We start from the raw sequence: 26642 nt of genomic DNA on the forward strand, positions 1-26642 counted from the left end.
AGGTCAGTAAGTCTAGAGAATTTACCAATTTCCACCGATTCCACAAATCACTGCCATCTCAAGTGATGCACGGATGTTTTACTACCTCTAGAAGCCGAAAATTTCGTATCCTTTCCATCATCCACCCACTCTTCTCGAAACACCTATTACCAGCGGCAAGTGTTCGCAGTAATTTTTTAATAACACAGTCCACGCAAGAGTCTAAAAACACCACTTGATCGTGTGGCACGAAATTCGCATTAACCTAACCTTATATATCTCAAAACAGCTACAACAAAACACTTGCAGTGAAGTACTACAGTGGCCAACAGTTACCTGATAATGTAAGCCATAATGGCCGTTTTGCAGTGTGCTACACAGCATGCTGCTCCCATTACGGGCCAAATGCAATTTGTTGCAGCGCAGCATGAACGCGCATGCGCATTGAAGCTGTACGAAAATGAATTCATTACAGCGACCACGCAGTGCTGATATCAGTGACAGCAACAGTGCGTGGCGGCGGTGTTGGAGGCATAACAAAATACCGAAATTCCCCTGACATATGCGGAATTCCAGTGTGGCAACTCCCAGGAACGCTTGTAATCTCCAGCAGCTTGATCGAATGATTGCGCATGCGCCAATGTGGTGGTGGTGGCTGTGGCTTATCCAGACAGCGCCAAAACGGTAAGGCCAATAATGGAGAAAACGTGTTGTTGGCCAGTGGTATGATCGGCATCGCCGACTTGTATTTTGATGAATTAGTAGTTTGTGGGCTGTCAAGCAATTAAAAATGCTCGAAATGGCAGAGAAGAAAATATTTGAATGTAATTAGTGTAAGTGCGCAAAAATGATTGCAAATGCGAATTTTTTCTTTCCGAAATTGCAACAACACTTTTATGGAATGGAGGGGAGTCAGGAAGATACCATTAATTTGTGTTTGTAATTAAGACGATGAAATGCGTCTCGTACCTGAAGTAGCACAAAGCAATTAGTCATGAATATTTTGGTATCAACAAGAAAAGGAACTCTGGCTACTCCTTCTCTCTCTATATACCGCCGAATGAGTAGTGGGTGGAAAGAAACCGTTGGAGGAGATGAGCAGTGAGCTTCTTTACGGATGGGTCAAAGCTTGGAGGAAAGGTTGGTGAAGGGACTCACTGTTAGGAGCTCTCTATCAACTCCATTTTCAAACTATCTGACTATTGCAATGTTTTCCAAGTTGAGGTTGCAGCAGTTAAGGTATCAGTAGATTTACTACACCGGAGTAAGCTACCTTCAGTGACCATCCACTCAGATAGCAAAGTGGCGATACTAGCCTTGAACTCATTAATTGTGCCTTCAGGATCATTCAGGTCAAAAAGGTGTCTAATCTCGCTATCAATAGTATCGAGTGTCTTTGTGATAAGAAATGTATGGGTTCCAGGCCACAGCGGTATAGATGGAAGTTGTAAAGATGATAAGCTAGCAAGGAAAGGCACCCTAAAACCGTTATTGATAGAATGGCGGGCCGGTGCTCCGTGTCCTCTTCTGGTTTGCCTAAATATCTGGGCTTCGCGGGTGTTCGGCCCGTGCTGGGCCGCCATCGGTACATGCATGGTCGCAAAAACCTTTTGATCCAAGATTGGTCGCAAGATATCTAGTGAGTAAGGCTAACCTCCCCCTAGTTATGGGGCTTTTAACATGTCATGGCCCTATTGGCGTCCATGCAGTAAGGCTGGGAATCTTAACAAACGCCTTCTGCAGAAGCTGCATGAAAGATGATGAGGGGGAAACAACACACGACTTCCTTCTTGAGTGTCCCGCGAGATATTTATATTCCGGCCAGAAACTGTGACACGCCTTGGACAGAAGTTTGACAAGTTATTTGTTCTTTCTATAATCCATCATATAATCGCACAGGACTGCATTTCTTCTTTTCTTCATTCCTTCTAACAACTTGCCCGAATTAATATAATTTCACCACTTATACAACTGCATGGTCTCATAAAAGAAGATATAAAAAAAAAAACAAAAAGAAAACCAACAAAAATAGCTCTGCCGTCTTTGTCTCCTTATTGGTGCTTCTAACTCAATTGAAATATTCGACACTTCTGACCATTACTAATGATTCGTTAATTGTTTTATTGACACAACCATAATTAAACAATTGCCAACCATAACGAGACGCTACGTTATGGTTGCATCATGTAGCAAGAAATGTTTTCACTTGAAAGCAATTAGCTAAACACCAACAACGCCGAATGGAATTTAATAAAGTTCCCTTTTTCGACTGGAGCGAAAGAAATTAAAATGGAATGCAATGCAAGAAAATGGAGGAAAAAATAAAAATAATTAGCAGTGGGCATTCGGTTAGGTGTATGCATATATGTATATGGAAAACATAGCTTTTTACAGATGGGGCGCCCTGTAGGAAAAAATTACACGAGATACATATGTGAGTGACAGCTCAATGAAGTAGAAAAAGTCAGCAGGCAGCTGGAAGTAGGGGTGGACTAAAAAATAATATTTGTCAGAAATGCCGCCAATCTAATTTGCTTGCGGTGGACCACAAACTCGAGTTTAGTTTGCAAAGCTGTTAATACTACTTACAAATACCGAGTTAGAAAAAATCTTTAACACGGATTAAACACCGTCTGCAGGAAGAATACACTGATACATACAAGTAACCGCGCAGTTAGATAAAGTTAGGAGTAATCTTTTAAGTTGCCGGACCACTGCAGTATGTTTCTGGCCGAGGTCTTTGCTATTGCGAAAGCCAACAACCGGACCCCTAATGCACCTGCAGACAATTCCAGAGTCAACATCTACGCAGACAGTTAAAAAGCAATCAAGGCAGCAACCTCGCATCGCATATCGGCCAAAAGTGTTTTGGGAAGCAGGACGGCTGGGCAGTGATAAAGAAAATCAAAACCTGGTGGTACGAGCTACCTGAATTTAAAACTGCAAAGTCATGTGCAAAACGGTAGATCGGAAGTACAAAAAATTCCCATTGGCACTCGATAGAAGAGATTGTAGGAACATTATGAGATTACTAACAGGTCCCTGTCTGGTTTCGACATATGCCCGCAGGACGGCACTAATAGGTCGAGAAGACTGCAGTAAATGTCTAGAGCAGGGCATCAGGGAAACAATGAAGAATTTCTTGTGCACCTGTCTCGCATTGGCAAAATTACGCTGCAAGCATTTGGAGGAGGTATCGTTAGTGAGGCCGCAGAGTCTGTTAAAATTCGCGATAAGCGCAGGTACATATCTCAAAGGATGACTACTCCTCTTGGATCTAGCAACTGATCTCTATGTGGTTTCGCAAAGGACCAAAACTGGCCTATGCGTGACTTATTGGCCTACCAGATTAATCTAACCTAACCTAACCTAAGGGAGCTAAGGTCGATAGACCATACCTGAAAAAATAGTGCTCGAAGCATCATAAGTGTCAAAGAAGTAGGGCAGGTAAGTGTCTAGCTTTCTTATTTTACGAGTCTTTTTTTTCTGGAACTTCTTAGTTTGCAGCTTTGCGAGGAAATTAAATTACCATTTCTGTGTCAAACTTTCCCTACAGGGAAAGGCCAATATGCAGTGGTAGACATATAAATAAGTCTATTTCAAAAAAATATATACAGTCGTTTGTTGTAACACAATAGATAAAAGTTGAAAAAGCTCCGATAGTAGGAAAGTTCCGAAAAAGTTAGAATCGAACTGATATTCAACAGGTAAATGGTAAATATAAATACAAAGAGGCCATAGAATATGACAAAAGAGAGGTCAATCAACACGGAATAGTGGAATACAACAACTTAAGGTGTCATTGATTAATGGTTACCGAATTAGGGTTATTACGATGACTTCCCTGCACCTCTAAAAGCTATTTCAGAGAATATACATTTTAATAAAAAATAGTAAGTATTTTCCTATAATGGGGCATAAGTTTCCGCAGAAAATCCCCGTTCCTAATTACGTAACGTTCACTGTAGGTTATGGTATTTGTAATATTGTGCTACATTCTTAACAGATAATCTTTATTAAGCTAAAAAATATGACCAACTAGAAAATTCCTTGTCACAGAATACCACTACAGTGACACATGCACACATACTAACACAATTCCATTGGCGGCTTTATGACATAATTTGAAGTGTACACACATGTACCTGTAATAATTTATAGTGCAACCACCAAGTGACAGCTCAGCGCGGCAGTGGTGTTGCAACAATGCCACACTTTCATGTGCAACATGCGGCATATTTATCAGCGACATTACAGCATATTTGTAGGAAAAATTGCCGCGATTTGTCGCAGAACAGCGCAACGCCCGAAGCGTTGACATAAAACTACAGCAACATCATTATTATTCTTACATGTAAATGCACACGCCAAACGGCCAATCAGTGGCACTTAAAGGATGGTGGGAAGGTGAAGCTGGCAGCGACGCATGCGCAGCTGCATACTATGTTCATAGATAGCAAAGTGGCGGTTAGGCTGAGATATGCTATTTTATGAGTTGTGGCAAAACAAGCAACTGCATTTGGTCATACAAGCCGTTGGATGTGGCATAGAAGCCACACCACCGATTCACCGATTCACTGAAAGCGGTAACGAAGAAAATATGAGAGGTAGAGGAATCGATAAGGAAAAAACATTAAATATTTCGCAGGAATTGTGTTATTAAATTAATTAGAGGGCGACATTTGTTGGATGCCATTGTAAATTTTTCACACAGCGAGTAGATGTTCATAGTTAAAGCTGTAGACCAGTTTTCTCGTCTTTAGCTGTAAATATGAACATCTGCTTTCTGCGTGAAAAATTTACAATCAGTACTGTATATCGTCTATACATACATACGCATACAAAAATGCATAGTGAAACTGATATCTAACGAGCTTGCAACGTTGGGAAACTGAGTAGGTACTGAGTCCAGGCATGATTGCCTTGAGGTGTATTTTTACTTCTGGCTAATAAGTTACTGTTAGCAGTCTTATAAATTTTATGTTTATGAGTTTACGATTACACTTTATTCTATGGAATGCGAAAAATTTTTAGTCGATACTCAGCCAAAGACATGGGTAAAGCTACTTTACGAAAGCTACGTAGTTTGACTTTTATATTTTGGAATTTCGCAACTCTAGTGCTGTCACTCTTGCAACTCACGACTTTATCCTAAAGTTTGACATTTTTATTGTTATGTACACTCAGAACGTTTTGACATACGAGCTATATCTGAATTGTTTACAGTAACTTAAAATATTCATCTCGGCCAAAAATGGAATTACGTCACGAAAATTTTCTCGCGAATAATTATTAAAACTTTCGACGTGGATTAACGCAGCAACAGCGCAGCGATGCATTTAATGCAGTTTTTGGCTATGAAGCTTCATCAAGGACCAGTGTTTATTGATGGTATGGTAAGTTCAATCGAGGTGGAAGATAACTCCAAGAAGAATTTCGTGGAGAACGACTAAAATCAGTTGTTGTTTCGAAAAATATTGATGCTGTGCGCAGACTAATATTGAAAGATTGTCATGTGAACCATCGTGACAGATCATGAATCCGAAAGTAAACAGCAGTCAACTGCATGGAAGATTCAAAATGAGCCGTATCCAACAACAGCTGTTCGCGCACAAAGCTTCCAAGCGAATGGTTAAGTTCGGTCAGGAACATAGTAAAGGGTTTTTTCATACGGACGCTACGAAAGTAGACTGATAGGGTCAGCAAACCCATATTTTTCCTGTTCTTTTGACATTTCTCTTCATTACAGAATCGAATGAGTCGAATTTATTAAAATTTACCATCGAAATTCGGTGTTAGTGGCCTCAATTTTAAGAGCGCTACGCCCAATTTATGGTCGCTATAATCGTTTTGTCAAATCAATAATTGAGCGTCTAGTGGAAAAATTTGAATCCACAGGTACAGTACAAAATGTTCTCCTGCCAGTGAGACAAAGAAGTGCTGCCGCTAGCGCATCAATTGAGAAAGACCCAAATCAGTCTCTCACTCGTCGTTCTCAAGCGTTGTGCATCTTTGTGACGCGGTTGTGGCGAATTTAGCGAAAAGATCTTACTCTACATCCTTACAGATCAAATTGATGCAAAAACTGAAGCCGCTTGATCACCAGAATCGTCGTACGTTCGTGAATTGGGCTGAGTAACACTTTGAAAATGATCCGGAATTTCATCGGAAAATCATTTTCAGCGAAGAGGCTCATTTCTGGCTGAATGGCTCCATAAAATATGCGTTACAAATGGGCCAGTCCATTGGCCCCGTCGGTCATGCGATTTGACGCCGTTAGACTATTTCCTGTAGGGCTACGTCAAGTCTATGGTCTATGCCAACAAGCCAGCGACGATTGATGAACTTCGTACGAACATCGAACGTGAAATTGCAGCAGTATCGGCCGATTTATGCTTGAAAACCGTCGAAAAATGGGTTCAGTGTCTGGACTTCTGTTCCATACATAATGGCATGGAATGTACTTTCACAGGAAAAAAGAATTTCATTGATATCCCAAACCGTTTTTGTTTTACTTTTGTGGTGCTCTTACTGAAAAACCCATTACTCCTGTTTTAGCTTCGAAGCATGTGTATAGTAGTTCATTGGTTACCTTTTTTAAATGATCTCTGACGAATATAAGTGACCTAGCTAAAAGAGGCTTTTCATTTGGTCAACGATAATGTTGCGTCAATGGTCATCAACCCTAATCCTAAGAAAACGGTCTGATAACCGAATATGAACTATTAAGGTATTGAATAATAAATGAAAGGGACAAAACTGTCAAAGTCACCATGTCGTGAAAAGCTTCCCCAAAAACGCCTTGATAATTCATGATTACATTTATATATGTATGTATGTATGTATACCAGAATATGAACAAATATATTTACAAGGAAGTACTTTTCCTACGATCAAATAATTTGAATATTTACAAGCAGGCGGGACCCAAATATAATTATTTCCATCAATGTATGTCAGCAAGATTATATAAATAGCACTTTTAATCAACTTTTTAATGTATTTTCGCTACTAACCACGACAACTTTTATTTTTACACACACACACACATGCGCAAAGTAGTCGCAGATGCTAAATATATCGTTAACTAACTTCTGGTACATAAATCGAACGCATAAATGCCCATAAAAATGCGCACAATGACAAAGTAAGGCTTATAAATTTTTATTAACAACATGCAACAACAGTAAAAACACAAAAATCACTGCAACAAAAAAGTTGTATGGTAAAGGCAAGAAGAAAAAACAAAAAAAAACTGTTTAATAAAAAAAATGAAAAAAGCGGGTTCCCCGTAACCAAAATACCCTACACAGATGCTTTTCTTACAGCATAAAAGGGTATAAAAAATATTTTTATTGATTTTGACAGGTCAGTTTATATGGCAGCTATATGCTATAGCAGTCCGATCTTAACAATATGTTCGAAGATTGTAGCGATGCTTGAGATAATAATTTATAATCTAAATTTCGTCAAGAAACCTTTTCAAACAAAAAAGTTTTCCATACAAGGACTTGATTTTGATCGCGCAGCTTATATGGCAGCCATATACTATAGGGGTCCGATATGCACAATTTCTTCGGAGATTGCGTTATTGCCTTAGACAATTACACACGCTTAATTTCGTGAAGTTATCTCGTCAAATAAAAAAGTTTTCCATACAAGAACTTGATTCTGATCATTCAGTTCGTATGGCAGCTATATATTATAATGGTCCTAAATCGGCGGTTCCGACAAATTAGCAGCTTCTTGGAGAGAAAAGGACGTGTGCAAAATTTCAGATCGATATATCAAAAACTGAGGGTATAGGCAGGCGGTCAAACGGAGAGACATGGCTTCTGTTCAGGGTATAATAATAAAAGCCATTAAAAAGCAAGAAAAAATGGTAATCGCTGGCAAATAAATGTCAACAACGCTTGTCGCTGATATCGAGCGCGAATAACTAGGAATAAATATACATATATAGTACATGCGTGTGAGTGTATGCGTCTGTCTATTTTACGCCATCGGTTGTGATGTGTCCGTCATAGCTGTCATCAGGCATGACATTTTGTGTAAATTGTCGCTAAATATTACGTTGCAACGTCATCGCGAACACTCAATTTTCCAAATGATATTCAATTTGGAAACTTAAGACGCGACTTACATGGACTGATGGTACCCCCCACCGGCGGCATTTTATACTTATTTGATATACATATGGGTATGTATAAATCTACTAAAATATATGGCGGCTGTTAGTAAAAAACAGTGTTGTATTGGCAAGTACCGTTGCTTCATGGGCACAGCGAGGCTGGAGTGTAGAAAACTATGTGAAAAATAAAAAAAAAGCATTTTTTTCAAGTAGTCGTTTCCAAAACAGCTCTTAGTAACACTCACAGAGTTGCAACTGCGCCACTGATAAAAAAATGTCAACAGGGTTGCATTATTCATATTACATTTTTATAAAAATGTAATCAAATTTACAAATTGAAAAAAAAACTTTAACCCTCACTCTTTTTACAAGATACATATGTAATTAATATTTTTCTCAGTAATCACCAAAACCACCCCACAGTGCCACCCAAGACAACCCTCCCATTATGTCAGCCACCATGCTGTGGCGAAGATGCTGTTTAAGCGCGCAAAATGTTGCAAGCAATGAATGTGCAACAAGTTCCGAGAGCGCAGCAAGCCAAGTTGAATGCCCGGTCGGCCAATTGACTGCTGTCAATGTTGAAATGATTCGACTTGACTTGACTTGGACACATGCGCATGTGCAGCTGCAGCAATAATTACAGTAGCAACAACAGCAATGCTACGGGGAGCATAAACAAGGCAATGATGCAGTGAGGCTGCGCGACCAGCCAGCTAGCCAGGCATACAGCGACGACAAACGAGCGCATAAATTTATAATTTCAATTAGGAAGCTTAGTCATGGCTGCTGTTGGCCGGACTTTTGGTAAATTGAAGCGTACAACGTTGACTAAACGTTGAGCCGAGCGCAGCGAAGTGGTGGACCAAATGATGGGTTGCGAGAATTCTATGTTGCCTGCTTCTTGCGTTTTTTCGCTCCTTTTACATGTAAGTATACCATAATTATATGGACATATAGCTGGATTTGCGGCGGCTGTGCGACAGTCGTGGAGGCAGCGGGCGGTAATCGGCGTGGTGAACGCGTTGGGAATTGATCACCATCGATCGCAATGAATGCTGATAATCAAGTTCTTAAAATGTTTGTGAGCACGATAAAATGTAACTGCGTTGATGGAGATGGTGTGCTAAAGGTGTAGCTGAAAAGATGCTATTATGTAGATATTATTATCTTAGTGGTCCGTTGCTGCGACGACTATTTACTAAATCGCTTTGTTGAAATGTAAATAAATCTCCATTAGGTGAAAACGTAGCTTGGCGGTGGTCCGCTGAGACATTTGGTGTGGTTTAGACTACCCTTGCTTATTTTACGCATTTGTTGTTATTTAAAGTTAGTCACATTTCAATTACTATTTAAGGTTCCTTAGAGTAAGGTACAAATATGAGTGAAGATCTTTTTTGGGAAAGAACAGGTTTTTGTTGCTATGGAAAATTTGTTTAGAAGGAAAATGTCACAGAATTTAATTTAATTGGAGTATACATATTTGGCAGAGCCTTCATTATTGACTGTATTATGATTTACTCATTGTGGTGAAAGAGGTTTGAAGGGCTTGGCAGAGCGTTTAGATGTAAATTATAACCGACATTGGTTTGGAAAAAGAAAACCACAATTTTTATGAAATTTTCTAAAAATTTGGAGTCCACAGTAAATATACTATGGCCTCATAGGAGTAGGCGATGTGTACCTGTCCGTTTAAAAAGTAACTATCTTTAACCACCTCTGAGTCGGTCATAAGTCGAAAATTGTAGATTTTTGATATAGAAGATCTAAGGCGAATGTTGTTGCTGTGGCGGTCCTTTTTAGAATAAAGGGCAAGTCGAAGCCACTAAACGGTAGGTCCAGAAATCGGTAGATTCGACAGGGTCGGACCATAAGGAGAGGGGTGTTAGGTGAGTTGTTTTGGTGGGGAATACAAAAAGGTGGTTTTTATCTTGTAGGGACTCTTTACATGTAAGGCATATGCTTAGTATGCTAGATAGCTAGTAGATAGCTAGTAGATTAGTCACCTGCAATATCCAGAACGAAGTTGCGCTAGGGTCACTCTAGTTTCACGTGGCAATTCGAGCTCTGGAATAACTGGTATTTGACCACCAAGGACGCCGTTAATTGGAAGAGAGTCAGTGAAGGTGTTAATAACTCAACTGTGAATGGCGCTCAGTATTCTTCTGAAGTTAGCTGCGGTAGTCGGTACAGTCAGTTCTGTTTCTCTTCGACGAATTGTAGGAAAGATCTCTATAAAACTTTTAAAGTCTTGCTCTTACACAACTTTTCTAAAATGAGTTCGACATTAAGTTAGTTAGATGGGAACTGCTGTGTTCGCACTGGTAAATTAGCAATACCTTAGTAGCCAACACAAATTCGCATAGTCTGTCTGTCTGTCTGAAGATATGTGCTCAGAAAGTGTTGAGTTGTCTCCACCTCTATTTCCAGCCTTACAACATAGACGCCCAAAGAGTAATGGCTTGATAAAAAAAAGAGATCACTTGATCTCTTGCGTTCGATCTTCGAAGGATTTTGCGACAGTACATGTATCAATGGTGGCTCAACGTCTGCCGAAGTCCCGCCTCCAATCTACTGGTAGCGGTTCTAGGTGCCTTTCCTTGCTAGCTCATCAGCTTTACAATTTCCTGTGATTCCGCCGTGATCTGGCATCCATACCAGAGTTATCACAGAAAGACTCGATGCACTCAGGCACATCTTGACCAACCCTGAACGCACCGTTAATGAGTTCAAGGCTAGTATCGCTGCCCTGCTATCTGAGTGGATGGTCACTTCTCTGAAGGAGGCTGCTCTCTGGAGATAGTAGATCTTCTGCTACCTTAATGGCTGCCACCTCGACTTGGAAAAGTCTGTAATAGTCGGGAAGGCTGAAGCTGAAGTTGGTAGAGAGCCCCTGATAGTGAACCCCTCCACCAACCTTCTCCCAAGCTTCAAGCCCCTCTCCTTCAATGGCTTCATCCCACTTGCGATTCCCTCGGCAATATATATGAGCAGAGAGTGTTCAGACAGTTCTCTGTGTTCTAGAAACTTCAGCCTTTTCCAAATTTCAGTATTTTTTGAATCAGAGGATAGAATATGTACCCTTGTAGTTCGGAATGTCGCGACCTGAGGTATAGGGTTGCAAAAAACGTGAAACAACAATGGAAAAATAAATAACTTTCATTATTCTTAATGGTATGGGCCGACGGATTGGACATTGGAAGAGCAACACTGGCACTTGCTGAAGGATAATAACGCTTGCCAAAGCGACGAACTAAGAAAAATCACTTAGAAAGGAATTGGTATTTAATAGGTTAGTTTTCAAATAAAACTTGATTTTTTTAATTTCTGAAAGAAATTAGAATTTTTCAAAAAAAAAACAGTGAATCTTATAGCTTTCGTAACCGCCTTGGTATGCCCCTGCAGATTTATAGGCACATTTTACGAATTTACGAAGTGTAAATTTGCCAAAACCGTTATCACATGTTCAATTTGTGGGTGTGTGGCTGCCTGTCCGCAATGGCGATCGTGTAAATCACGGCCAAATGCCAAAACGCGGGCGCTTGTAAAGCATATCGCAGCTATCTATTTAAAGCACGACAACAACAATGGAAAAATCTATCCATGAGCGTATTAGAGGTGCTTTAAGTTGTCGCCAGCAGCCAAGCTTCGCAGCAATTACGGCATTTACAACGGTCGTTATCCCGCCGCACGATTGTGTATTTTATTACGATTATTAATAATAAATAAGCATTCGCTCGATAAGCGAACAGCGAACGCGCGAGCGAGTGCGTATTTATGTCGGCCAGCTGCGTGATTTATGAGCGCAGCAATGCATAGACGCATGCAACATGGCACACAGCGTACAACACGGTGTGGCACAGCATGGCCTAGCACACGCATAGACAAACGCGTACTGGGAAACGCAGCGACTCACCCACTAACAAGCTTAGCAGGACCACAGTCAATATTTGCCAGCTTTTCGTGCCACAATCGCCGTCTTTGCAACAACTACATTTGTGGCAGGCAGCAGCCACTCACGTCAGGCCGTTGTGGCAATTTTACGCCAATAATCGATTTGGACGCCAAAAATTATTTTCGGTCTTTCGAGCGCATAAATTTTTGCCATTTCAAATATAATTTTATTGTAAATTGCTTATGCATATATTAAATACATTTTTTTTATCTAATTTATTATTATTTTCTCGTTGAAAAATTCGCGCACAATTTTCAAATTCATTTATCATAATTTTTTTGTGGCCACATTGTTTTTGAAGTGCTCACTGAAAGGCCCAAATCGTTGTACAATTAACGGAAAGTAGAACAAATATTATGTTTTTGTATTTTTTATTGTTGTTGTTCCATTTACAATTGCCATTGAAATTGCCGCCTGTCCGTTTGTTGCAATACCGATTGGTTTTATTGGAAAATTGATGCATCCACATAATTGATGGGTAAATGGACATTACAGTCATGTGTGTGTGTATGTGTGTGTGTGATTTTTGTTTGAAAAGGCGATGCGCCAGTTGCAGGCGGCATAATGTGAAATGTTCCAGCGACGATGAGATAATTACTTATAAAAGATGTAACAACGCCTAGTTTCTCGTAGAATTTCATAGACGCTTTTCTTAGACAGAGACAACCTAATTCAGGTAGTAAGACTAGGGGAGCGTTTAGTGCGAAAGGCGCCAAAACATAACTGAGTGCAGAACAAATCGAAGCAGCAGAAATTATAGGTCTATCTAATAATTTTTCAGATAACCTTGTTAAAGATATCACTGAAGATCTTTTTATTATGTTTCTCCACCTGCTGAAACGCGTTATTAGAGTTTCTCAGACCGTAAAGAGGTAGGTGCTTCAATCGTTTTCATTTTCCTTATCTTTTTATTCGTGGTATCACTAGAAACGAGGGACCTGGGGTTGATATGAGAAAAGAAGCGAGCTTCTTCTGTGGTAATTCATATATAGAAAGTAGCTTCAAACTAAACGCCTATTATTTAGTCTTTCAGAGCGAAATTGTGGGCATAAAGAAGGTGAGAAGTGGGCTTCTGCTCTAACTAGAAAGTCCATAAACCCTTTAGTGGATAGCCTAGCGTCAATTAAGGCTATCTGTAGCGGCAATAACTTGACTAGTCATATAGAAATGGAAGGAATTGAAAAGTCAGACGAGCTGCTTTACTCGAGGCAGCTAGAAACACAATTCCCCTAAGCTACCCCAGACCATTCAGTTACTTCAAGGATTGTTTGAATCAATGGACCCTAAGGCAACACCTGAAGATCGTATTGATGGCGGACGGACCAAAAAGCTTTTACTTAGTAACATTCTGCGGGTCATCATAGGGCATTTACTCTGAGGATGGCATTTTCAGAAAATGGTAAAATTGGATTCGGCGAAACGCATAGCATACGCGGAAGATGATGAGAAGCTGGAGGATAAGACGGAATATATTTGCCTATGCTTCAACTTAAGAGACATTGGGCAGATGGGATGAAAACAATAATGTTTTTTACCCAATGCACTGAGTTGATGAATAAGGCCGAATTTGGTTATCACCCGGGAGCACAAAGGGCGAACACCTGCGATCTGGACACCTTTCTTTTCAACCAACCAAACTACAGCACTATATCTAACTAACCAAACAAAATATCGGTAATATTTCTATTCTATGATAAGACAACCAAGAATCACATCGATATATGAGATAAAGTTTAGTCCCACAAAGCAATAACACTTTTGTTAAAATGTTCGAAGTACCTTAAGGGAGAGCTTTACATAGTACGTGAACTGCAATTCGATAACTAAGTTATACTTCATGAGAGTGACAAACAAGAACATTTCGAATATCGATGCTTTATCGAAGGTACTGAGTCTGTAGGTATGCGAACTAAACACCAGGAGATGATTCCCCAACCAAAGACGATGTAGTGGCCGTTTCGTTGCACATACGGTGGAGAAAAACTGATAAGGAGCATACATCCGCTTCTTTATAGAATATGGTTTTACGAAAGACCCGACAGTTAGAATTAAAGTGTGCTTTACCCAATCCACAAAAATGGAGACTCCACAATCTACCCTCGGCCTCTTCAACATCGAATATAAGTTCTATCGAGCATACTGTGTGAAAGATCAAAGCCCACGGTCAACCAACTGATTGGACCTTATCAGTGTGGCTTTAGGCTTGGAAAATCAACAACTGACCAGATATTCGCCATGCGCCAATCTTGGAAAATACCCGTGAAAAGAAGATCGACACACACCACCTCTTCGTCGATTTCAAAGCTGCTTTTGCAGTAAAATCCTCTCTCGACAGGCAAAGGCCAAACTCTACGAGTTGCTCTTCATCCCCATCCTGCTATGTGGTGCAGGGCATGGGCGATAACAATATCTGAAGAATCGGCGTTAAGAGTTTTCGAAAGAAAGTTTCTGCGGAAGATTTATGGACTATTGCGCATTGGTAACGGCGAGTACCGCAGTCGATAGAACGATGAGCTGTTCGAGATATACGACGAAGATTTGCACTTGGAAAGGGTATCATAGCACATATTTTACTTTTCTTATTCTTTCTTAGTGCTATCATCATTAAAAGCTTTAAGTTAACCCGAAAATTCTGACGTCAGATTTACATTTAGCAGCCACCACAAAACTGGCATATAAGTATGTAAGTACATAGAAGTTCAACGAATAACATGAAATATAAAAACTAAGACAAGTTAGAACAAGTTAAGTAAAATATAGCACATTTTCCTTAGAATTGGAAAATCTCATTAAGCAACCATTAAGCAACTATTTATTTGAGTCTTTTGTGTTTGTTGTTGCACACACATTTTATTATACAGATTGTAGCTGGCGTAATTAAAAACGCTAATGAGAATAACCAGCAACGCGCCATTAAGCCCAAATTTAATTGTTAATTTTGCAGAAGAAACCTCCCTAGTGGGTGAAGTCTAAATATTTATAGCAATATATAAACTATTTGTAGCTAATTTAACTTTTTAAGAGCAACATGAGTTTACAGAAGGCGCACGCATGTGGCATGAGGGCATAAATATGGTTTTAGGTTTAATTGTGTGTGAGGCGCTACAAAGTGGCCGCCAAAAGCTTTCAACAACCTGTCGATGTGTCAGCCATCGCAGAATTAATACTTGTATCGACAGCAATTAAAAAGGAAATTAGTATTATTGGTCTATATACATACACATATTTGCATACTTATATACATATATAGTTATGTGTATATGTAGAGTAGAGAAGCAGAGCGGCAGCACGCACAGAAAATAAATAAATACGGTTGATGAAAAAATAAACTCCCACCAAAGCCTGACGAATAAATATTATTGTTAAACAATGTTGCAAATAAAAACTGGCAGCGCGAGAAATTAAGTTAGCGAAAACGCACTCAAACACATAAAGATACTTTGTAATTAACAGTGTTTAATGGCTAGGCGTTAGCCTTCAATTGGCGTACAGGAAGCGTGAGATCAAATCTCAAATAGATACTTATGTACTAGGGTGGGTCAAAAAAAAATTTTAAATCTTTCGAAATATTTTTTTTTCCATTTGGTACGCTCTAAAATAGGTGCTTAGACACCTCTACGAAAATATCTCCAAGTATGAGTTCTTTTAATTGTAAGGAGACGGCTTTCGACGTACAGTTTTCTATTTTTTTCTTATTATCAGTTCATATCTCACTGCCAACTACTTGAAAAAATATTTAATTTCAAAAAATTTGTAGGAAATTGAATGCTCTACAAAAAGTTCTCTTACTATTTTTTTGTAAAACTGGCCGTTTAACGGCTTTTAAGTTTGATCTTTTGAAAAGATTTTTTTTCTTATGAATTTTTTAACTCCATGAAAATAATTATTTTAAGTTCCAAAACTTATAGTTTTGTAGAAAATTTGATGTTCCACAAATAGGTTATGTTAGCTTAGAAGGCTGAACTCGAGAGATCGCACGAGAACTGATATATATAGTCTTTTCTGAAGCCATGGGACAAATAAGTGCTTTAAAAGTAGTTTTTTTTGACCCACCCTAATATACACCTATATGTATTTAGTTATGAATATGCATATATGTGTATATATGTATGTATATATCATACATATAATACAGTTATTTACAGTTTTTTAGCATATCTATTCATGAATCGCCTTTGTTGCGAAACTTTCATGCGTGTGTGTGAAGAAAACGTTTAAAAATAAACGCCAAAAAGTTCTAAACAAAAAGAAACTTATAAAATTATATTCTGTTTGTATATTTAAAACACGCGGTTGAAACTATTTTTGTTTTTAAGAAAAGTCGCCTACACGTGGCGCATTAGCCGACAACAAAGTCACTAAGCTCACAAGCTAACTAACCGCTTGATTTGTCCAAAAATAATGAAGTGACAGCTGGAAATTAGAAAAAATACTAAAACTGCCATAAAAATAGCATAAAAGTCATAATCGCACACTAAATGTGCGCATAATTAATCTGCGGATCACAAGTTTTTCATAAGTTTAAAAATAAAATATTTGATTAAAAATTTCCCAATGACAAACGAACAGAGAAAACTAGAAAAAAACAAGACAAGTGAAAAAAAAATATATTTTTTAGTTTCTCTGGGGAAATTCGTACGTGAAAATACAATATGTGTGCCGGGTAGAGAATATTCATGCTTACAAACAAAAATTGAAAACTTTGAAGAATATTCGACGTTTTCAAGCCAAATTTTGTTCAGCGATGAGGCTCATTTCTGACTCAGTGGGTATGTAAACAAGCAAAATTGCCGCACTTGGAACGAAGAGCAACCTAAAGAGATTCAAGAACTGCCATTTCATCTAGAAAAAAAACGGTTTGATATAGTTTGTGCGTCGTTGGAATCAACGGTCCATATTTATTCAAAAACAATGACGGTGAGAACGTAACCGTCAACCTGTTTCGCGGCATGACAAGCATTCGATGTCTGAAATTGATGCTCGTGATCTCGGCGACATTTGGTTTGAAAAAGACGGCGCCACTTCCTACAAATCGCAGCAAGAAATGAATTTATTGTGAACACATTTCGGTGAGCGAACAATTTCACGTTTTGGTCCGGTGGATTGGCTAACAAGATCGTGATACCATTCCAGTTTTTCCTATGGAGATTTGTAAAGTTTAAAGTCTATGCGGATAATCTCGCTTGGATCTAGATCTTGGAGCAAAACATCACGCGTGTCATTCGAGTAATCGAAATTGGACTCAACAGATGGACTATTTGCGACGTAACCGCGGGAAATATTTTCGAACATACTCCAGGGTTACCAAATCACCTAAAGTGAGCCTTCTTCATAGCCTTTTGCTTTTGGCTAGTATAAACGATCGAGTTGTAGCAAGAGATATCCAAATTCTTTAGAAAAAGGTTCGAAGAAGCTCGTATTTGGAAATATTATACCACCAAGAGACAAAAACAATGTCATGGTTTTGGTGAAAATCTTATTATGAATGAAGTAACTTATACTATTCAAGATTTCTAATAAATAAGTGGACTACGAAGAATGCAACTCTGAAGCGTTTAGGATTTACTCTATGAAAGCGAGAAATAAATTTCTATGCTGCCTAGGTAGTCCTAACATCTACTCTTAGAAGTATCATACATGGTTATATGACCCTTTATTACAGTTGAGTTGAAACTGTAATTTTACCAGCCCGTCGAAAGTTTAAAGGTTTCGATAGCAAGGACCCGGAAACAAATATGGGAGATAGTGAAGGTAGGCTACATGGGTACAACGTGCGGTGTGCTTAACATGGGTTCCTGCTGACGATAGAATTACACCATGACATTCAAAAGTACAGCGAATCAAGCGTCCTGAAAATGCTAGGCACACAGCAATTGGCTGTGTGGAATGGACACTAACTACCTTGGTAGGCTTCGAGGCCCATCTAAAACCCTGTCGGTCTTTGGGTCCGGCACCCGCTTGCAATGCATCACCACATTCGTTCTGCTCCCCGTGCTAACAGACTTAAGTCTCCGGTCAGACCTTTTTTCCCTTACGAGTGATCTATACCGATCGAGAAATATTTACAAGTATTACTCGTTTCTGTAAAAATCAAACTTAGCTGTTCGAACATATTTCCAACCCAAAAAAAAAAACTTAACCTTTTAAAAGTGATTTCCGGATGTTTTACGATAGATATGCAGAGTTTTCGAAAAAGATTCAAATTATAGAAACATTTGCCGCTTTACAAGTTATAAAACAATCCATATCGGATTCTCTTTTCGACACTTTTCATAACACTTTTTTTTATAAATTTTTCACTTTCACTCACCTCTCATCCTTATCGTATTTCGGCAATGCGCCTGGCTCCAGCAACACTGAGGATTCACTTTGCGGCTCCGCAGAGATGCCTTGTGCGCGCTGTCGCTGATAAGCCTGACCACTTTTACGCTGCTGCACACCAGCGCCTGGCGTAGTGGCCGTACTGGCGTGACGACTAAACGGAAACACACTTTGAAACTTATCCAGATGTGATTTCAGTTCGGCGATCTCGGTGTCCTTTTGCACCAACGCACGTTGCATTTCCTGAATTTTCAACTCTTTCGCCTGTATAACCTGCATGAAGCGTTCCTCCTGCGCCGATGTGGGCACATAACTGTTATTGAGAATATTCATGGTCGGTGAGGAATCGAGTAGTGAGTTTATAGTGGGCGCGGCCGTAGGCGCTGCATTGGCAGGCGCGGCATTGCCGCTCGTTATACACAGTCCTTGCATTTGTTCGGTCAGCAGCTTTTGCTGTTGCTGTTGTGCCGCACAAAATTCGGCCGCTTGGGCGGCAGTCGCGTAAAGTTGTGGCGGTGAACCGACCACAAAGGATGTGTTGCCGCCTTGTGCAACAGCGGCGGCTGCAGCAGCAGCAGCAACGGTGCCGGGTGCGTTCGTATTCAGGAATAAGCCTTGTGTTTGCGCCTGCAGCTGTTGCAGTTGATGGTAGCGATGTTGCAATTGTAGCTCTTGTTGTTGCAATGAATTGATGTGTTGCGCGGCGGATGGCGGTACGGCGCCGTAAATGAAAGTTTGCGTGATCACGTCTTGCTGTAAGGGTAACGTTAGCGTACGTATAGCAGCCGTATTGCTGCCGAGTCCGGTGAGCGCGGGCAAACTATTGTTGTTCACCAGTCCCAGATCGGGTTGGAACTGAAAATTGGCGTTCGGCTCCTGCTGCATGGTGGCGGCGTTTTCGCTTATTTGCTCAGCGTCAACGTCAGCCTCTTCTGCCCCTTGCCCAGCTACGGTTGCGTTTGCGTTGTCGGTCTCTTCAAAAGCGATAACGCCGTTGGCCGTGACGTTGGCGGCGTTCGTACGCAGAACTGTTATACACGCGTTCGATTCGACAACGGTGTTGTTGTTGTCGTTGATTGCGGAGGCGTTCGGGTCGGGAAGCGCAGCGGAGACGCTACTTTCTCGCACCTCGTTGGCACTGACCGCGTTGTACGCGTTTGTTTTTGCTAGACAATTTCGACGGCCGCTGCCTCTTAAACTGCTGCCAATGCCGCTGTCTGCGCTATTATTAAATCGATTATATTCCTCGTTCTCACTACAATTTGTTGCTGTTGATTTTCTTCCAACAACGTTTGTTGACTTTTGGCGGAACGATTGCCGTTCGTCCGTGGCTTTGGTTGCCGCCGCCAAAGAATCTGCGGTTGCTACACTCTCCGCAGCTGCTAGTGTTGTTGTAGTCGTTGCGGTTGTGTTCAGTGCGTTTAGACCGTTAGTGGTGGGTGGTGGTGTTGTTGACGCAACTGTGGTTTGTGCGCCGTTGTGTTTTGCTGCCGGTGGATCTAGTGTGTTGAGTGTGGTGCCGGGACCAAATGGTGCATTGGTATACTTCTGACTACTATTACCGTTATTTGAGCTATTGCTATGGCTAACTAACCACAAATTGGTGGATTGTGGCGGGGCGGGTTTGCGATTACTGCTAGTTGGCGGTTTGGTCGTTATGACATTCCTCTTAAACTGTTCATTATTATTCTGTAACCGATCGGGTGGTGGTAGTGAGTGCGGTGAATCACTATCACTGCTTTGCTCTGTATTGGCTGGCCTCTTGGTAGCGAAGCACAGCCGGTCAAAACAAATGCGCATTCAAGCGATTTTTTTGACACGCTTCGAGTGAAAGCAAAATGGACGTGACGACAGCAGCCCTGCGGAAATCATAACAAAAGGAAGAAAAGAAAAAATAAAAGCAAAATAAATATTAGAAAAATATAAGTAAAACAAATAAATATGTACGGAAAGTAAATAAACAATTGTGTTATGACAAAATATAATATTCCAATGAGTATTTAAGCAAAAGAATATGAACTAATCATCAGCTGATAGTCAGCAAATTGATGCGGAAGCCTTTTGTTGCTGTTGTTGCGCTGGCGTCGATAGGAATGAAAATATTGTGACGAGTGGGAAGAGTTTGCGCTCAATTAGTGCAATTTTTCTTGAAGCGAAAAATGGAAAAAAATATTTTGCTAAATAAAATATAGTAAATAAAATGGAATTTATTATATTAATAGTTTTCACGTGCGGTTTATGTTACATCTGAGCTGAGTGTGAAGAAACCTTTGAAGCATCCATTCGAAAATAGTTGGAAACTGGCAGATTCGTTTTTCCGCCTACATAAGAAATAACCTAAATGTTGGCATACAAATACCGTAAACATAAGAAAATAATGCCTACATTTAGACACTTTCCCACTGAATATCAAAAACCCTGGGAAAATACTGCCTAGATTTCCGCGCTTTGTCCTATAATGGCGAACGCATTAGAAAGTATTGCCTACATTTCAGCGCTTTGATTTTTAGTGATGACACATTCGTTCTCAAGTTGGTAAAGGTAAGCCGCGTTGTCCGTTGCAATCTTTACAATGGATAAAAATATCGAAGAAAGAAATTTGAAAATGTGATTCAGTTTCATCAAAAACATAAGCCAACGGGTGGTAGAAAGGCTTCAAAGACGGTCGAGAGATCGTTGAAGACATGCATCTTTTTGGACGACCTTCGACCTCTTCAACTGATGAAATATTAATAAAGTGAAGGATATGGTGAAAATTGTCAGGCAAGTGTTAGAGAGATGGCAAGAGAGCTCGAAATCTCTCGAATGATTTTGGTGAATAGTTTGGGTATGAAACGCGTTCTTGCTTGACTCGTCTCGATAACGAGTCCCGATCCTACATTCATGGAGAGCATTGTAACTGGCGATGAGACATGGTTTTATGAGTTTGACATGCAAAGGAGTCATCAAGACAGACGATCGAAGAGATAAAACAAAATTCGCCGAAGGCCATCTCAAAAAGTTCTTATGAAAAGTGTTTCGAGGGCTGAAAAATCGTTGGCATAAGTGTATTGCATCTGGTGGAGATTACTTTTAAGTTGTCAAAATAACGTTTTATTTACAATTTCCGGGTACACAATGTGTTAGATATGAACATTATTTTATCTCTCCGAGTGATAATCACCACAAACCTCTACAAAGGCAATAGATTATGCAAAAAAAATGCGTTTTTTTTTTTGCTAACATAACCTTCATTCAAGATCATCTTTCCAATTCGGTTAGAAATCATTTACTAACCAATTGTATTTTTTTTGTTTTGTCTTCAGGAAAGAATAACTATATTTTAGTGGACTTTTTGGATATCTAAAAACAATTTTTAGGTTGAGCACCCCACTAATGTTAGTAAAAAATATAGAAAATTAGGGAAATAACATTTTAGGTATCCCAAAAATCATTAAAAATATTTATGTTTGTGTAAACCAAGAACATGAAAACACCGTTATAAATGTGGGAATTTCTACGCGCACATACGAAGATACCGGCGTAAAATGTATAAATAGCACATTAATGGAAAATTTTCAACGAAAAATTACAGCGATTAATCAGCATTGTTATGGAAATTAAAAATAGTGAGCTAAATGTTACTCCAAACCAATTAAAATGCCTACGCTTCGTATGCGAACATTGTTTGTCTCGGCATAGAGGCCTAGCAGACAGACAGCCGACAAAGGAGGATCGCAAACGGGCTGATAATAATACTTTACTGCAAGTATGTGAGTAAGTGAATTCCAGAGTAGGCCAACGCGTCGTCTTGTACATAATTATGCACGATGTTGTTGGTGGGCGCAAGTGAGGCAAACGACACAGACACCACCAAGTAATTGCGCGCTCCAATTATTGTATGTAAGTATGTATGTATGTATGAGCACCTTTATCGCCAATTTATACACAGTTAACTGCCTAACTGACTGGATGGCTGCATGATTGCACAAAAACGTACAGCTCAAATAGCAAAAAAAAAAAACAAAAAAAATCATTGCAACTTTTTCTTCTACATAGTACATTGTTTTTCGTTCAATATGTTGTTGTTATAACTGTCGCCTGTTTGTTGTATGCTAACTTCCTACTTTTCAATGTCAGTGCAATGTTTTACATTGGTAAACAAGCAACAACAACAACAAAATACTGGAGGAGCACACAAATATAGTGGCTGTCAACGGGGCGTTTGTCGGCTGGCAGCGATTTTCAGCTGTTGGAGAGAGTGCCAAATGCGACACACCTAGTGGCGGCGTGAAACATAATGAAAATGCAAATGCAAACAAGGAAAATTAGATAGATAAAACAATAACAAAAAGTAAAAAAAATTAACTTCACAAGGAAATAAAAGTAAAGATAATAGAAAAAAAAGAAAAAATATATTGGTAGTCGAAAAAGTCTTTTCGTATTTTGTACATAGATGTCGTTGCAGTCTTACATATATCTCCAGTGCCACCAATCACGTTGTGTCATACCATATAGTGTTGGAAAGCTTCATTAAAAAAAAGTCATAAAAAAATAAATTCGGAAAAGTTGAAAAAAGTTACATTTGATCAAAAATGAGTGAAAATAATGAAGAAATTCGCTTTATTTTGAAATTTTTGTATAAAAAAGGGAAGAATGATACGCAAACCACCAATGAAATTTGTGAAGTTTACGAAGACGATGCCATATCAGTTCGTGTGGCACAACAATGTTCATTCTGTTCTGGAAATTTCGATGTGAAAGATACACTTTGCTCTGTTCGACCAATTGTTGAAAAAGTCGATGAAAATATGGAAACGATTGACCAGGACCGTCACATAAGCAGCCATGACATAGCTAAGGAACTTAACATCCATCATCAAACGGTTTTGAATCATTTAAGAAAGGCTGCTTACAAAAAGAAGCTCGATGTTTGGGTACCACATGAATTGTCTGTGAAAAATTTAATGTGCCGAATTAACATCTGCGATTCTTTGCTGAAACGGAATGAAGTCGAACCATTTCTGAGGCGAATGGAACAAGAGACGAAAAGTGGATCAAATACGACAATAATTTGCGGCAAAAAAACATGGTCCAAGAGTGGTGAAGCTCAACAAATGCAAAGGCAAGATTGACACCTCGAAAGGTTATGCTGAGTGTTTGATGGGATTGGAAAGGAATTATCCAGTATGAGCTGCTCCAGCCTGGTCGTACTATTGATTCTACATTTTACTTTCCACAACTGATGAGATTGTAGCATTCAATCGAAAAAAACGGCCAGAACTGATCAACAGAAAGTGCTTCGTCTTCCATCAGGACAATGCTAGATCACACACATCTTTGATGACTCGGCAAAAACTGGGAGAGCTTGGCTGGGAAGTTTTGATGCATCCACCATTTAGACCTGACCTTGTACCATTTGTTTCGGTCAATGCAGAACTCTCTTAATGGAGAAGCCTGTAAAAACTACTTGTCGCAGTTTTTCGCCGAGAAACCAGAAAATTTGTACACTGATGAAATAATGTCTCTGCGGAAAAATGTCAAAAAAGTGGTCGACCAAAATGGTACATATTTGTTTATTTATTTATTAGCATAAATATAAAAAAATAAGTTGAAGTTTGATTAGAAATACGAAAAGACTTTTTCGACTACCCAATATTACAAAAGAATAAAGAAATATTTGCCTAGAATAAAGCGGAATAAGAGTCAAAAATTTTACAAATTAAAACAAAATATAAAACTTAATATTTATTTAAAAAAAAATTGGAAAATATCCACTTTTATTAAAAGAAATTATAAAAAAAGAAAGCTTAGCTTTCAGAAATATTTAGAAATTTTATGATTTCAAATGGAATGACTTCATATTGTATAATTGTAACTCAACACAATACGTTGCATTTCTATTTAAAGCTGTCGTCCCTAATTTCCGCAAAGCTTGGTGGCGCTACAACAACTAACAACTTCGCACGCTTTTTACTTAAATGACAATGAGACATTAATTGCCTGTGATTTCGATTCACCTTCGCCGAGCTTGAGTGAACTGATGATATGACTCGTGCTAGGCGGGCACGCCATAAATACCGCTAAATACTAACTGACTGCTTATCTAAGTAGCTAACATAAGCAACATAAAAGCATGTAAAAAGGTGAGAATGTGTGTGTATGTGTCAGCAAGCTGGTTTAGAAGCCAGAATGGCAGCACGGAAGTGGAGCAATTGTCACATAAATAGAAGCCTTACTTGCGGTTACCAACACGGGTGTATTTTTGTTATGCGCTTGTGAGCTTGAGCCTCTAAGTGTCAGCGATAAATTCGCATTTCAGCGCGCATGCGTATCTACAAACATATTTATGCTGCGCTCGAAAGGCGCTTTGCTAGTAATTAAGTATGTATTCATGCCACCGGATATGCCGGCAAGTATATAGTATATGTGGTATGGTCACACTACACCAGATTCACCAATACTAACCGCTAGGCGTGCACCTTTTTGTGCATTTTTTTGTTGTCGCTTTTTAGCTATCAACTATCACTTTTGGCGTATTTCATTTTGTTATGCGTAACTAATGAATATGTATGACTAAATACATATGTATGTGCATATGTGGGTAAGGTGGGTTATGTGCGTTTGTGCGCATTCATACATATTAATGTCAGTGTGCATTTGTTGAATTTTTGCGATTGCAACCAATGAAATTTAATATAGTTGTTCTTCGTGCTGATTGGTTACGCCAGTCATACGCATGGATTAGTTGGCACAGTGGGCAGTGATACAGGTAAATAATGTATGCTCCACATAAATGCGAGGCGAGATGTTTAGCAAAAATTTGCAAAAGTTGTTGTTATTGTGCATGTTGTAGTTTTTGAAACAAAAATGACTAAGTAAAGTGATATCGCAGCTACCCCCTAAATCCCTACTCCTTTTTCTGCTACTCAACCGTAGCGAATAATCTAGTTACCGCAAAAAACTCGTACCATTGCAGCAAGACAAGTGCCGCTTTGAGGAAGTAGTTCAGTGGATCTCCTGCGTTTTTCTCCAAGTCAGAAAGAGATAGCCGCCACACAGTAACTAGTCCATAGGTCCGGAGTTAGAAACAAGAGCGATACAGTCCATTCGCAACCCTTTGAAGATGATTCTTAGTAGGTCACAGTTTAATGATATGATGTCTTTTTACCGAAAACTGCAGTCCATGTGGTTTGTTGTTCTAACATAGTACATAGTCCCCGTTAGAATGGTAAGGGTTAACCAAGTTGTCGTCGACGTCATCTAACAAAAGTCCCAAGAAACGTGCTGTTTCAATGGGGTCGGACCATAGGGAGAGGGGTGTTAGATGAGTGGGGTTGGTGGAATGTGCCAAGAGGTGGTCTGCGTCATGCGGAGACTCATTGCACGGAGGTCATATATTGGATATGTCGGGATCTATTCTGGATAAGTAGGAGTTTAACCTGCTACAATATTCACAACGAAGCCGTGCAAGGGTCATTCTCGTTTCTCGCGGCAACTCGAGCTCGATGGGTAGTGATTTGACTCCGAGTACGTTATTCACTGGAACGAAGTCGCTGAAGGTGTTGATGGCTCCACCGTGAATGGCGGTCAGTGCTTGTCGGAAGTTTGTCTGGTCGGCGTACTGTCTAATGTCGTCGATGTAATTAAGGAATGACCTCTTGAAGTTCCTAGGAAGCGGTTCCGCTCCAAGCAGGTGAACTGCCTGGAAAGAAGTTCATTAGTCTCCTTAACTGGGAGCATACGGTCCTCACTATGTAGGTGTTTGATAGGAAACATCAAGAGGCATCTTGTCGAAGTTCAGAGTACTGTGTTCTGACAAATTTGAGCTTCTTCATCTGCGTGCCACTGCATCCAGGCGACCATATTGATGCGACGTAGATGAGGACCGGCCGGCCGATTTCCTTGTAAGTTGTCAACAACCTTTCTTTGTTCTTCCCCTTGTACTGCCGGCTAGCGACTTGAGCATTTTGTTGCGGCTCTGAACTTTGGAGATAATCGTGGTCATATGAGGAGTATATACTGTCAAAAGTTACACCTAAAATCTTAGGACTATTGACAGTCGGAATCTTGATGCTAGTAAGGTCAAGTCTGTACTCCTTAGTCCAGTTTGTAAATATGGTCGCTGTGGATTTAGTGGCGAAGAGTGTTAAGTTCCGTGCAGAGAAGAAGCGAGAAAAGTCGGAGAGATAGCCGTTTGCCTTTGAACAACTGCAGTCCATAATGTGAACTTATATTAACACCTCGATAATGGAAAGCTACGAGGCAATATAAATA

The 26642-nt window shown here is 39.7% G+C and overlaps 1 protein-coding gene across 5 annotated transcripts in view; it reads right to left on the reverse strand.

The window, feature by feature from the left end:
- Positions 1 to 26642, reverse strand: part of LOC105234030 (cGMP-dependent protein kinase, isozyme 2 forms cD4/T1/T3A/T3B) — a 138708-nt gene that overhangs the window by 56410 nt on the left and 55656 nt on the right. For all 5 annotated transcript variants that reach the window (XM_049446423.1, XM_049446424.1, XM_049446427.1 and 2 more), the window contains one exon: positions 18376 to 20245. In XM_049446423.1, coding sequence (XP_049302380.1) covers positions 18376 to 20186 — 1811 coding nt within the window. In that variant the 5' untranslated portion in view covers positions 20187 to 20245. The remainder of the gene's footprint in view (positions 1 to 18375; positions 20246 to 26642) is intronic.

This window comes from Bactrocera dorsalis, chromosome 1, assembly GCF_023373825.1.
Source record: "Bactrocera dorsalis isolate Fly_Bdor chromosome 1, ASM2337382v1, whole genome shotgun sequence".
In the NCBI taxonomy this organism is placed as follows: Eukaryota; Metazoa; Arthropoda; class Insecta; order Diptera; family Tephritidae; genus Bactrocera; species Bactrocera dorsalis.